This window comes from Coregonus clupeaformis, chromosome 40 (assembly GCF_020615455.1).
Source record: "Coregonus clupeaformis isolate EN_2021a chromosome 40, ASM2061545v1, whole genome shotgun sequence".
NCBI lineage: Eukaryota > Metazoa > Chordata > Actinopteri > Salmoniformes > Salmonidae > Coregonus > Coregonus clupeaformis.
In genome coordinates, this window is record NC_059231.1 from 12,835,997 (window position 1) to 12,847,111 (window position 11,115).

Sequence of the window (11,115 nt, forward strand, 5' to 3'; positions counted from 1 at the left end):
CTGAGAGAGTCAGTCAGCAGTAACAACTGGAGAGGGAGTACATACGTTATGCCCCACTGCTAACAGAGGTGTACTTTGAATGGAAGGGAAGTAGTGTCTATTTTTTACAGCACATCTAGGTTATACTACGACTGGTAAACAAATATATAGTTCTACCTATACAACTTCATTATTCCATTGTTATAGATCACTTTTATGCGGGACTGTCAAATTGGAATAAGGTCCTTTGAAAAATTTGCCGCCGAAATTGTCGCAACCCCTATTACTAGCCTGTTCAACCTCTCTTTCGTATCCTCTGAAATCCCCAGAGATTGGAAAGCTGCCGCCGTCATCCCCCTCTTCAAAGGGGGTGACATTCTAGATCCAAACTGTTACAGACCTATATCCATCCTGCCCTGCCTTTCGAAAGTTTTTGAAAGCCAAGTTAACTAACAGATCACCAACCATTTAGAATCCCACCGTACCTTCTCCGCTATGCAATCCGGTTTCCGAGCTGGTCATGGGTGCACCTCAGCCACACTCAAGGTCCTAAACGATACTATAACCGCGATCGATAATAGACAGTACTGTGCAACCGTCTTCATCGACCTGGCCAAGGCTTTCGACTCTGTCAACCACTAGATTCTTATTGGCAGACTAAATAGCCTTGGTTTCTCAAATGACTGCCTCGCCTGGTTCACCAACTACTTCTCAGATAGAGTTCAATGTGTCAAATTGGAGGGCCTGTTGTCTGGACCTATGGCAGTCTCTATGGGGGTGCCACAGGGTTCAATTCTTGGGCCGACTCTTTTCTCTGTGTATATCAATGATGTCGCTCTTGCTGCTGGTGGTTCTCAGATCCACCTCTACGCAGACGACACCATTTTGTATACATCTGGCCCTTCATTGGACACTGTGTTAACAAACCTCCAAACGAGCTTCCATGCCATACAACACTCCTCCCGTAGCCTCCAACTGCTCTTAAACGCTAGTAAAACTAAATGCATGCTCTTCAACCGAACGCTGCTGGCACCCGCCCACCCGACTAGAATCACTACTCTCGATGGGTCTGACCTAGAGTATGTGGACAACTACAAATACCTAGGTGTCTGGTTAGACTGTAAACTCTCCTTCCAGACTCACATTAAGCATCTCCAATCCAAAGTTAAATCTAGAATTGGCTTCCTATTTCGCAACAAAGCCTCCTTCACTCATGCTGCCAAACATGCCCTCGTAAAACTGACTATCCTACCGATCCTTGACTTCAGCGATGTCATTTGCAAAATAGCCTCCAACACTCTACTCAGCTAATGGGATGTAGTCTATCACAGTGCCATCCATTTTGTCACCAAAGTCCCATATACTACCCACCACTGTGACCTGTACGCTCTTGTTGGCTGGTCCTCACTACGTATTCGTCGCCAAACCCACTGGCTCCAGGCCATCTATAAATCACTGCTAGGCCAATCCCCGCCTTATCTTAGCTCATTGGTCACCATAGCAACACCCACCCGTAGTATGCGCTCCAGCAGGTATATCTCACTGGTCATTCCCAAAGCCAACACCTCCTTTGGTCGCCATTCCTTCCAGTTCTCTGCTGCCAATGACTGGAACGAACTGCAAAAATCTCTGAAGCTGGAGACTCTTATCTCCCTCAATAACTTTAAGCATCAGTTGTCAGAGCAGCTTACCAATCACTGCACCTGTACACAGCCCATCTGTAATTAGCCCACCCAACTACCTCATCCCCATATTGTTATTTATTTTGCTCATTTGCACCCCAGTATCTCTATTTGCACATCATCTCTTGCACATCTATCATTCCAGTGTTAATACTAATTGTAATTATTTTGCACTATGGCCAATTTATTGCCTTACCTCCATAACTTGCTAGATTTGCACACACTGTATATAGATTTTCTATTGTTTTATTGACTGAATGTCACGCAAGAAGCACGTCACGCACGTCACGCAAGAAGCAAGAGAGCCATAGTGCAACTCATGACCACACCAATACATGTTTGAACGTCACTTTGTTTTATTCTTGATCTGTAATAGAATGTCTTAAATGTGTTGTATGACATGCCATGTTGTGCCAAGGACTACTTTGGATTGTTTTGAAACAGCAACCACAACAAACTTATCAACATTGATTGAAAATTGCATTTATTGATTTAGGAAGTCAATATACAAGGGGATTAGAAATTGACAATATATAACAAAAAAAATAACAAGTTATAAAAGTAGCATAATAAGTGCTCTTCAGTTCTTCTCTTGTTATTGCTTCTCCTTTACATTTAAAAATACCCTTTAAAAGATGAACTACGCAGTAATCGCTCCACCACTTCCTGGTTGCTAAAATTCTAATTTCAGTTTGTGACAAAACAAGCAAGTATAGTGTAGAGAATCATTGTACCATCTAAAGCGCTGTGAAATATATTTTCCATAACCAAAAATATTGTATTTTCAACTGAGCTGTTTGAAGCTGGTGTACAAAATCGAAAGTTAAAGATGCAAAAACAATTATAGAAATGGAGCACATAGAACAGATCTACCGCTTCTTAGACCTGCTTTCAATGAGAATGACAGCTCTATAACTCATATTTCTATGTGAATTTGGTCAGGAGTTTCATATTGCAGCTTTAAAAACATTTCCTACAATTTTCTACTTACAGTTCTTTTGATATATTTCTACTGAATTTCATTTTTATATATATAAAACACAGCCAATCTGAAATTAGCCCACCCAACTACCTCATCCCCATATTGTTATTTATTTTGCTCATTTGCACCCCAGTATCTCTATTTGCACATCATCTCTTGCACATCTATCATTCCAGTGTTAATACTAATTGTAATTATTTTGCACTATGGCCAATTTATTGCCTTACCTCCATAACTTGCTACATTTGCACACACTGTATATATATTTTCTGTTGTATTTTTGACTTTATGTTTTGTTTTACCCCATATGTAACTCTGTGTTGTTGTTGTTTTTATCGCACTGCTTTGCTTTATCTTGGCCAGGTCGCAGTTGTAAATGAGAACTTGTTCTCAACTGGCTTACCTGGTTAAATAAAGGTGAAATAAAAAAATAAAAAAAGAATCAAGGTGATTCCCAGTGCCCCTTTCCCTCTGATAACAGGCAGCTGATGCAGGCCCACAGATCTGAGATCAGTGCTTTGGTGACCCTCCACACCAAGACTCTGGAGGGGGATAGGGGCTGTGCAGAGGACAGATGTGGTATCCTAACTAATACTTCAAACTGTCCCTATAACTCTCACCCTTCATTTGTTTGCAAACCCTCACAACCGTGCTGTAGAAGGATTATGACTTCCTCAAGAGCTCGTTCCGCATATACAAGGTGAATTAACATTGCCACCTGTTGGCACATGGCATCCGTCAGAACTTGGTGTTTCACATTTTGTCAGTGAAATGTGCTGCAAAGAAAGTTTGAATTATTGTGGAAATAAAAATAAGTTTTTTCCCTACTGCTCTAGGACAGTAACTTTGAGGCGATGCGTAGCAGCTGGCTAAGGAAGGAGAACAGCTATAAATAGGAGCAGGAGAGGAATCTCATGGACCAACTGATGCTAATCAACCATTAAATCATTGTGAGGTTATTCACAGTATTAAATGTAATACACCTCCACGCCAGGTTAGATGAGATACACCTCCACGCCAGGTTAGATGAGATACACCTCCACGCCAGGTTAGATGAGATACACCTCCACGCCAGGTTAGATGAGATACACCTCCACGCCAGGTTAGATGAGATACACCTCCACGCCAGGTTAGATGAGATACACCTCCACTCCAGGTTAGATGAGATACACCTCCATGCCAGGTTAGATAAGATACACCTCCACGCCAGGTTAGATGAGATACACCTCCACGCCAGGTTAGATGAGATACAGGTCAGAGGAGTGTTCTTGCTACCAATTGTTAACCTGAATTTGACTTATAGGTGGTTTGGACAATAGGATAGTTTACCTCTGAAGTCACAGAGGGTGTGGCTTTCTAGGTACTAGCCGGTGATGTGATAAAGAAGGATGTAACCATCAGTTTGTTGAGAACAGCTCTTCACCAGACACGACAGGAACTGGACCTAGTTGTAAGGATACTCTATATATCCCCTTCATGCAGAGAAAAGTGTCACTGGAGTCTCTGTTCAAACCTGCTAGTGACGGCCATCTTCTTCTTGTGACTGACATGTCATATGTCAGACTTTGAGAAAAAAAAAAACGCACAGCGGCTTGGGCCAAGACGCACGTCACGCAAGAAGCAAGAGAGCCATAGTGCAACTCATGACCACACCAATACATGTTTGAACGTCACTTTGTTTTATTCTTGATGTGTAATAGAATGTCTTAAATGTGTTGTATGACATGCCATGTTGTGCCAAGGACTACTTTGGATTGGTTTGAAACAGCAACCACAACAAACTTATCAACATTGATTGAAAATTGCATTTATTGATTTAGGAAGTCAATATACAAGGGGATTAGAAATTGACAATATATAACAAAAAAAATAACAGGTTATAAAAGTAGCATAATAAGTGCTCTTCAGTTCTTCTCTTGTTTTTGCTTCTCCTTTACATTTAAAAATACAATTTAAAAGATTAACTACGCAGAAATCGCTCCACCACTTCCTGGTTGCTAAAATTCTAATTTCAGTTTGTGACAAAACAAGCAAGTATAGTGTAGAGAATCATTGTACCATCTAAAGCGCTGTGAAATATATTTTCCATAACCAAAAATATTGTATTTTCAACTGAGCTGTTTGAAGCTGGTGTACAAAATCGAAAGTTAAAGATGCAAAAACAAGTATAGAAATGGAGCACATAGAACAGATCTACCGCTTCTTAGACCTGCTTTCAATGAAAATGACAGCTCTATTACTCATATTTCTATGTGAATTTGGTCAGGAGTTTCATATTGCAGCTTTAAAAACATTTCCTACAATTTTCTACTTACAGTTCTTTTGATATATTTCTACTGAATTTCATTTTTATATATATAAAACAGAGCGAGGTGTAAAAAAATAAACTATAGACCTGCAGCTTCTACCTGAGGGATCCCAGAGGGTGCAGTGTATATATTGTTGGTGACAGTCCACTCATCTAGTGTCTGAATCAGTCCCTGAGTTAGTGGGAAAGTATAAGGACCAGATTTAAACCCCTCTGCTCTAGGGGTCTCAGGACAATATTTGTGGCTCACATAGCCTGGGAGGTGTTGTCTTCGGGGATGGGAAAGACTAGCCTCTTCCTGAGTGAGTATGCAGGCTGGGGCATCTGCTTCCTAGTTCCAAGGTTGTTACTCATTCTGCTGACATCATCATTCACCTTGGTCAGGATGGACAGGAAGTCATATCCACTGGACAGAGAGAAAGAACAATGAAAGGAAATTCAATCTGATAATGATTTACCAACCATTACGCTGACATCTATGTCATAGTCCACTGTTTACTGACGCTTTCAAAGAGGATGTCAGAATCTGACACAATGTAAAGAAACCAAGCACATCTGAACACTAACCTGGGAACCAAGTTGATGAGGTTCTGGCACTAACCTGGGAACCAAGTTGATGAGGTTCTGGCACTAACCTGGGAACCAAGTTGATGAGGTTCTGGCACTAACCTGGGAACCAAGTTGATGAGGTTCTGGCACTAACCTGGGAACCAAGTTGATGAGGTTCTTGCACTAACCTGGGAACCAAGTTGATGAGGTTCTGGCACTAACCTTGGAACCAAGTTGATGAGGTTCTGGCACTAACCTGGGAACCAAGTTGATGAGGTTCTGGCTTCTAACCTGGGAACCAAGTTGATGAGGTTCTGGCTTCTAACCTGGGAACCAAGTTGATGAGGTTTTGGCTTCTAACCTGGGAACCAAGTTGATGAGGTTCTGGCTTCTAACCTGGGAACCAAGTTGATGAGGTTCTGGCACTAACCTGGGAACCAAGTTGATGAGGTTCCTGCACAATGACTGGATGAACCAAGTGCCCTTACTCTTTTCTCTGAAAGAGGAAAAGTGAGGGACGGTGGCCATGCCCAGAAGGAAGTCGGCATCAGAGGGAATGGAATCTCTGGGTACCACTGCATCAGTGCAGATAGAGCTGGTGGTGGTAGAGCCATCAGTGCCTGGGCAATCGGACTGGATGAACACTGGCTGTTGTTCCTTGGTGCCCTGACAGGCCTGGATAAAGAACAGCTTGGGCTTTCCCCTCAGTGAGCTGCACTCCAGTCCAGCGAAGGGCTCTGTGAGCTCCCTGACTCTGACCTCCAGCCCGTCCACCCCGTAAACACCTCCCTCCAGCCCGTGGCTCAGAACGCAGCACACCAGGCAGTCCATCTGGCTGTGGTCGCGGCTGCGTAGCTCCGCAACTAGAGAGAGTAACTGCTCCCGGCTGCAGTCTGGCTCAACCTGCGTCTCAAAGCCCAGCCACTCAAAAACACTCACCAAACTCCCTGATACACAAACACATAAAGATACTTGTATAATTGTGATTTAGGCCTGGTTCTCCAAAAGCAAACGACTTAAAAGTATTTGACCATTTCAAGAATAACATGTAACAATGATCTTACTTTCATCAACCTGTGTTCCCTCTGTATTGTTTAGGAGTTTTGGAGAATTTCTGAAGTTGTAGTTGTTAATTATCAGACAAGAAACCTCTCTTTTTTTCCCTGTCATAGCATATTCTCCCACTTCCTACAGAAAGAAAACACGCATAAATAATTCATAAATCCAGTTAAGGACAGCATCATCCATAATCCCCCCCAAAAATGCTACTGCCCCTAAAATAATCTACACATTACCCAGTCCGTTTTCAGTAAAAAGCATGGACTGACATGACTTTGTCAACGCTTCATTTAAAAAAGATCAGAGAAACCTCTTTTTTTGGTGTTTCCAGTCTGAGGATGTGGATGAAACGTGGTGATTCTCTACGGGAGAGAAGACATGGATCAGGAAACAATGAATCCATGATATGGTTAAACATTTAACAGTGATGCCCAATGAGCCGACAGAGAGAGCAGGAGAGGGGAGCGTCTACAGTCTATGTATACGGAACAAAAATATAAAAGACGCAACATGCAACAATTTTAAACGATTTTACTGAGTTACAGTTCATAAGTCAATTGAAATATATTCATTAGGCCCTAAGCTATGGATTTCACATGATTAGACAGGGGCACAGCCATAGGGTGGGCCTGGGAAGGCATAGGCCCACCCACTTGGGAGCCAAGCCCACCCAATCAGAATACGTTTTTTCCCCACAAAATGGCTTTATTACAGACAGATATACTCCTCAGATTCATCAGCTGTCCGGGTGGCTGGTCTCAGATGATCCCGCAGGTGAAGAAGCCGGATATGGAGGTCCTGGGCTGGCGTGGTTACACGTGGTCTGCGGTTTTGAGGCTGGTTGGACGTACTGCCAAATTCTCTAAGATGGCGTTGGAGGCGGCTTATGGTAGAGAAATTAACATTCAATTATCTGGCAACAGCTCTGGTGGACATTCCTGCAGTCAGCAAGCCAAATGCATGCTACCTAAAAACTTGAGACATCTGTGGCATTGTGTTGTGACAAAACTGCACATTTTAGAGTGGCCTTTTATTGTCCCCAGCACAAGGTGCACCTGTGTAATGATCATGCGGTTTAATCAGCTTCTTGATATGCCACACTTGTCAGGTGGATGGATTATCTTTGCGAAGGAGAAATGCTCACTAACAGGGATGTAAACAAATGTATGCACAAACTGAGTGAAATAATTTTTTTGTGCGTATGGAACATTTCTGGGATCTTTTATTTCAGCTCATGAAACCAACACTTTACATGTTGCGTTTATATATTTTTTCTGTATATATTGGCCTTTATAAATGATATGAACTGACCTTGGCTGAGAGCAGCACAGTTGTCCCCACTGGTACTAAGGAGACCCAGCCTATGTGAACGTCCTGCATCCGCTGTATCTGAGACCCTCCGAACTTCTGGTGTGTGGGCAGACCAAGATGACAACAAAGGTTATGTGAGTTCTGTACTGTACTCCAATACAGAGAACATGTGCTGGCCACACCCTGTTCGGTGTGGGACTTACCCAGACAGGTGTCAGCTGGATTCAGAGAGGACACCTGTGGAAGGAAGTAGAGGGAACAATTAGTGACAGACATGAGGGATGGCCTCTGACGTAAAGACACGTGGTGTGTTCCAGTAGGTCTTTATTACTATTTGAAAAGGTTTTTATGCTCCAAAACCTGGACTGAACATTAAGACACTGACCTCAGATGAAGGCTGTGAACCTGAACATTAGACACTGACCTCAGTTGAAGGCTGTGAACCTGAACATTAGACACTGACCTCAGATGAAGGCTGTGAACCTGAACATTAGACACTGACCTCAGATGAAGGCTGTGAACCTGAAGAGAAGTACGAAGGAGGAAAGAACATCTTGTCAGAATGTCCACGTTGTTCGACTAAGACTAACAGGAAAAGAAATGTAAGCATGTTTTATAACATACATCTACTTTAGTCATAGTTCCTACCTGATTGTCCACATGACACAGGTCTCTTTGGAAGCATGGAGGCAGCCTGATGGAAAATAATAGTCATGACATTCTGTGATAATACAGTAGCAAGCTGATCAAGATGGAAACTGAGAAGTGTCCATAAGGACTGGTGGATATCAAGATAATGTAAGAAATAAAGCATTATCTGTTACTTGGTTTTCTGGAAGAGTTGCAGACGCAGACCTTGATCTTAAACATCCCATCCCTGTTTCTTGGGTTACTGGCCCTGAGTTAATAAAGTATTGCGTAACACATCTCAGTCATATTACTGTGCTAAATAATTGACAATTGGCAATACACAGGCAAGGGATGGGATTGTTCAGCCGATCAGTACTTTACCAGGGAAAATAATTTGTTAGTCACCCACAGAAACTGAAAGTGAAACACTTACCCATCAGTGTCTTAAAATGGTTGATTCTTGTTTTCAACATGGGGCAGACACTTCCAAACATACTTTCAACAGTGTTTAGTTTTATGACGCTCAAAATATCCACTTTCTCCATTTCCAGGAATACCTGCAAGGTACTCTGAAAGAATAGAGCAGAATGTGTAATGTCAGTTGGTCCATCAAGATAAGCATTCTTTCTACTCATATTTCACTAAATAATATAAGTTACTACCCTATTCTGGACAACACGTTGAATTTGAGACCGTGTTGACGTACTCACCACGTTGTCCTCCAGTTTCCTACGAGGGAGTACATTAATCAATAAGAACTTCATCTCTCTCAACTCGTCTTCAGTGATGTTCTCTGACAAGTCATACAACAGCTTTCTGCAGATGGCGGAAAAACAATGACTCATTCACTTTTCAGAGAACATCATATTACAGTACAGTATGTGTGGGGAACAGTAACACAACAACATGAGTGTTTACATTCATGTTATAAATGGCAAGGTCTACTTATCTGTATTCTTTTGTGGGGAAAGCTGTTGTATGGATTCAGATGTGGTAAATGTGGCCTATATATTCACCTATAAGGAGAGATTAAGCTACTGGTTGTTGGAAGCTGGTTGTCGAGGCCAAGCTCTCGCATCAAGCTGTGGCGCTGGATGGTGCGTAGTAGATCAGCAAGCAAGTAAGGTTGATTGGGGGTTAACAGTTCTTGGTCCGTCAGAAGAGAGAAGAGTTTACTTGCTGTGGGCACTGAGCTCCAGTCTTTCTCAAGCAGGTCTTTGCAAAGAAACGCAAGCGCTTGCACTTCTTCACTGCTCAGGGCTTGTTCCACCTGCAATAGCAGCCTTTGGAAATCCATCTCCTGTCGCAAAACCAATAAGATCACTATGTTTGATATTTACACTATAAATACATATTGTTAATTTACCATCTCACCACATGGTAATAATATGTTGTCAGTTGAAAATATCAAATCAGGTGTGTAATAAATATAGACCTATGGAAAGACCTCTTGAATAGTCCAGCAACTTTCAACCAGGGGGTTGGAGACCCTAACCAGGGGGCTGGAGACCCTAACCAGGGGGCTAGAGACCCTAACCAGGGGGCTGGAGACCCTAACCAGGGAGCTGGGGACCCTAACCAGGGGGCTGGAGACCCTAACCAGGGGGCTGGAGACCCTAACCAGGGGGCTGGGGACCCTAACCAGGGGGCTGGGGACCCTAACCAGGGGGCTGGGGACCCTAACCAGGGAGCTGGGGACCCTAACCAGGGAGCTGGGGACCCTAACCAGGGGGCTGGGGACCCTAACCAGGGGGCTGGGGACCCTAACCAGGGGGCTGGGGACCCCTAGGTGCCTCACTTTCAACCAGGGGGGTGGGGATCCCTAACCAGCCTCAGTGAATTTAAGTGGGAAAAAGCAGTAATAATCACCTCATATTCTATAGAAGAGCAGGTGCTTAAGACATTTTGTCGAAGATGAGGCTCACAAAATTAAATACAACAGTTATATATATGTATCTCTTTTTAAATATCCATCTGTCTAATTATTAGGCTAAACTATGTATGAGAATCCATGACAAGTCTACATCAATTCACCCAGGACACATAACAAGCCATAGCATGACTGTACAGATGGACTATAAAATGTAGAATACAATTTTTACTGTTAATTCGAAAAAATGCTCCACCCAAGAAAAAGTATGGAAAAGTAGCCTACCATTACGTAATCTGTGCGTTTGAAGTTTTAAATGTGCCTCAGATATCTCATATCCACATAGGCCTGCCTGTACGTTTGGAGAGGTAACCAAGTAGGCTACAGGAATATCAATGTTTTCCAAAGATCCTTAATTGTTCACGATGACAACCACAAGTCATTTTAGTTGATCAACAACTTCAAATCCACCGGGATTTCACGTAGGCTACACAGTGGCGAGAACACAAGTACAGTACGCTTCTTCTTCTTCTTCTTCTTCTTCTTCTTCTGTAGATTTTATGGCGGACTACAACCCCAAAAGGTGTATTGCCGCCACCAACTGGACGGGTTGAAACCAAAACAAGGTAAAAAGAAAATCCATGCGTGATATGGAAACTAACTTAAAATAATGATATGGAAACTAACACCCAAATAAAAATAGTACATTGGCAAAACAAAACTCCCACTTCTTCCTTCTTTCAGT

General features: G+C 42.7%; 1 protein-coding gene across 1 annotated transcript; it reads right to left on the reverse strand.

Annotated features, from left to right (window-relative positions):
- Positions 1–4,710: 4,710 nt before the first annotated feature.
- LOC121554909 (caspase-8) lies at positions 4,711–10,896 on the reverse strand. Its single transcript, XM_045212025.1, is given in 15 exon segments — positions 4,711–5,217; positions 5,219–5,357; positions 5,931–6,447; positions 6,565–6,688; positions 6,870–6,935; positions 7,411–7,442; positions 7,871–7,966; positions 8,074–8,107; positions 8,373–8,392; positions 8,519–8,564; positions 8,695–8,768; positions 8,934–9,069; positions 9,211–9,316; positions 9,517–9,800; positions 10,656–10,896. Coding segments are annotated over 15 exon segments (1,716 nt in total). The 5' UTR covers positions 10,659–10,896; the 3' UTR covers positions 4,711–5,178.
- Positions 10,897–11,115: the final 219 nt, after the last annotated feature.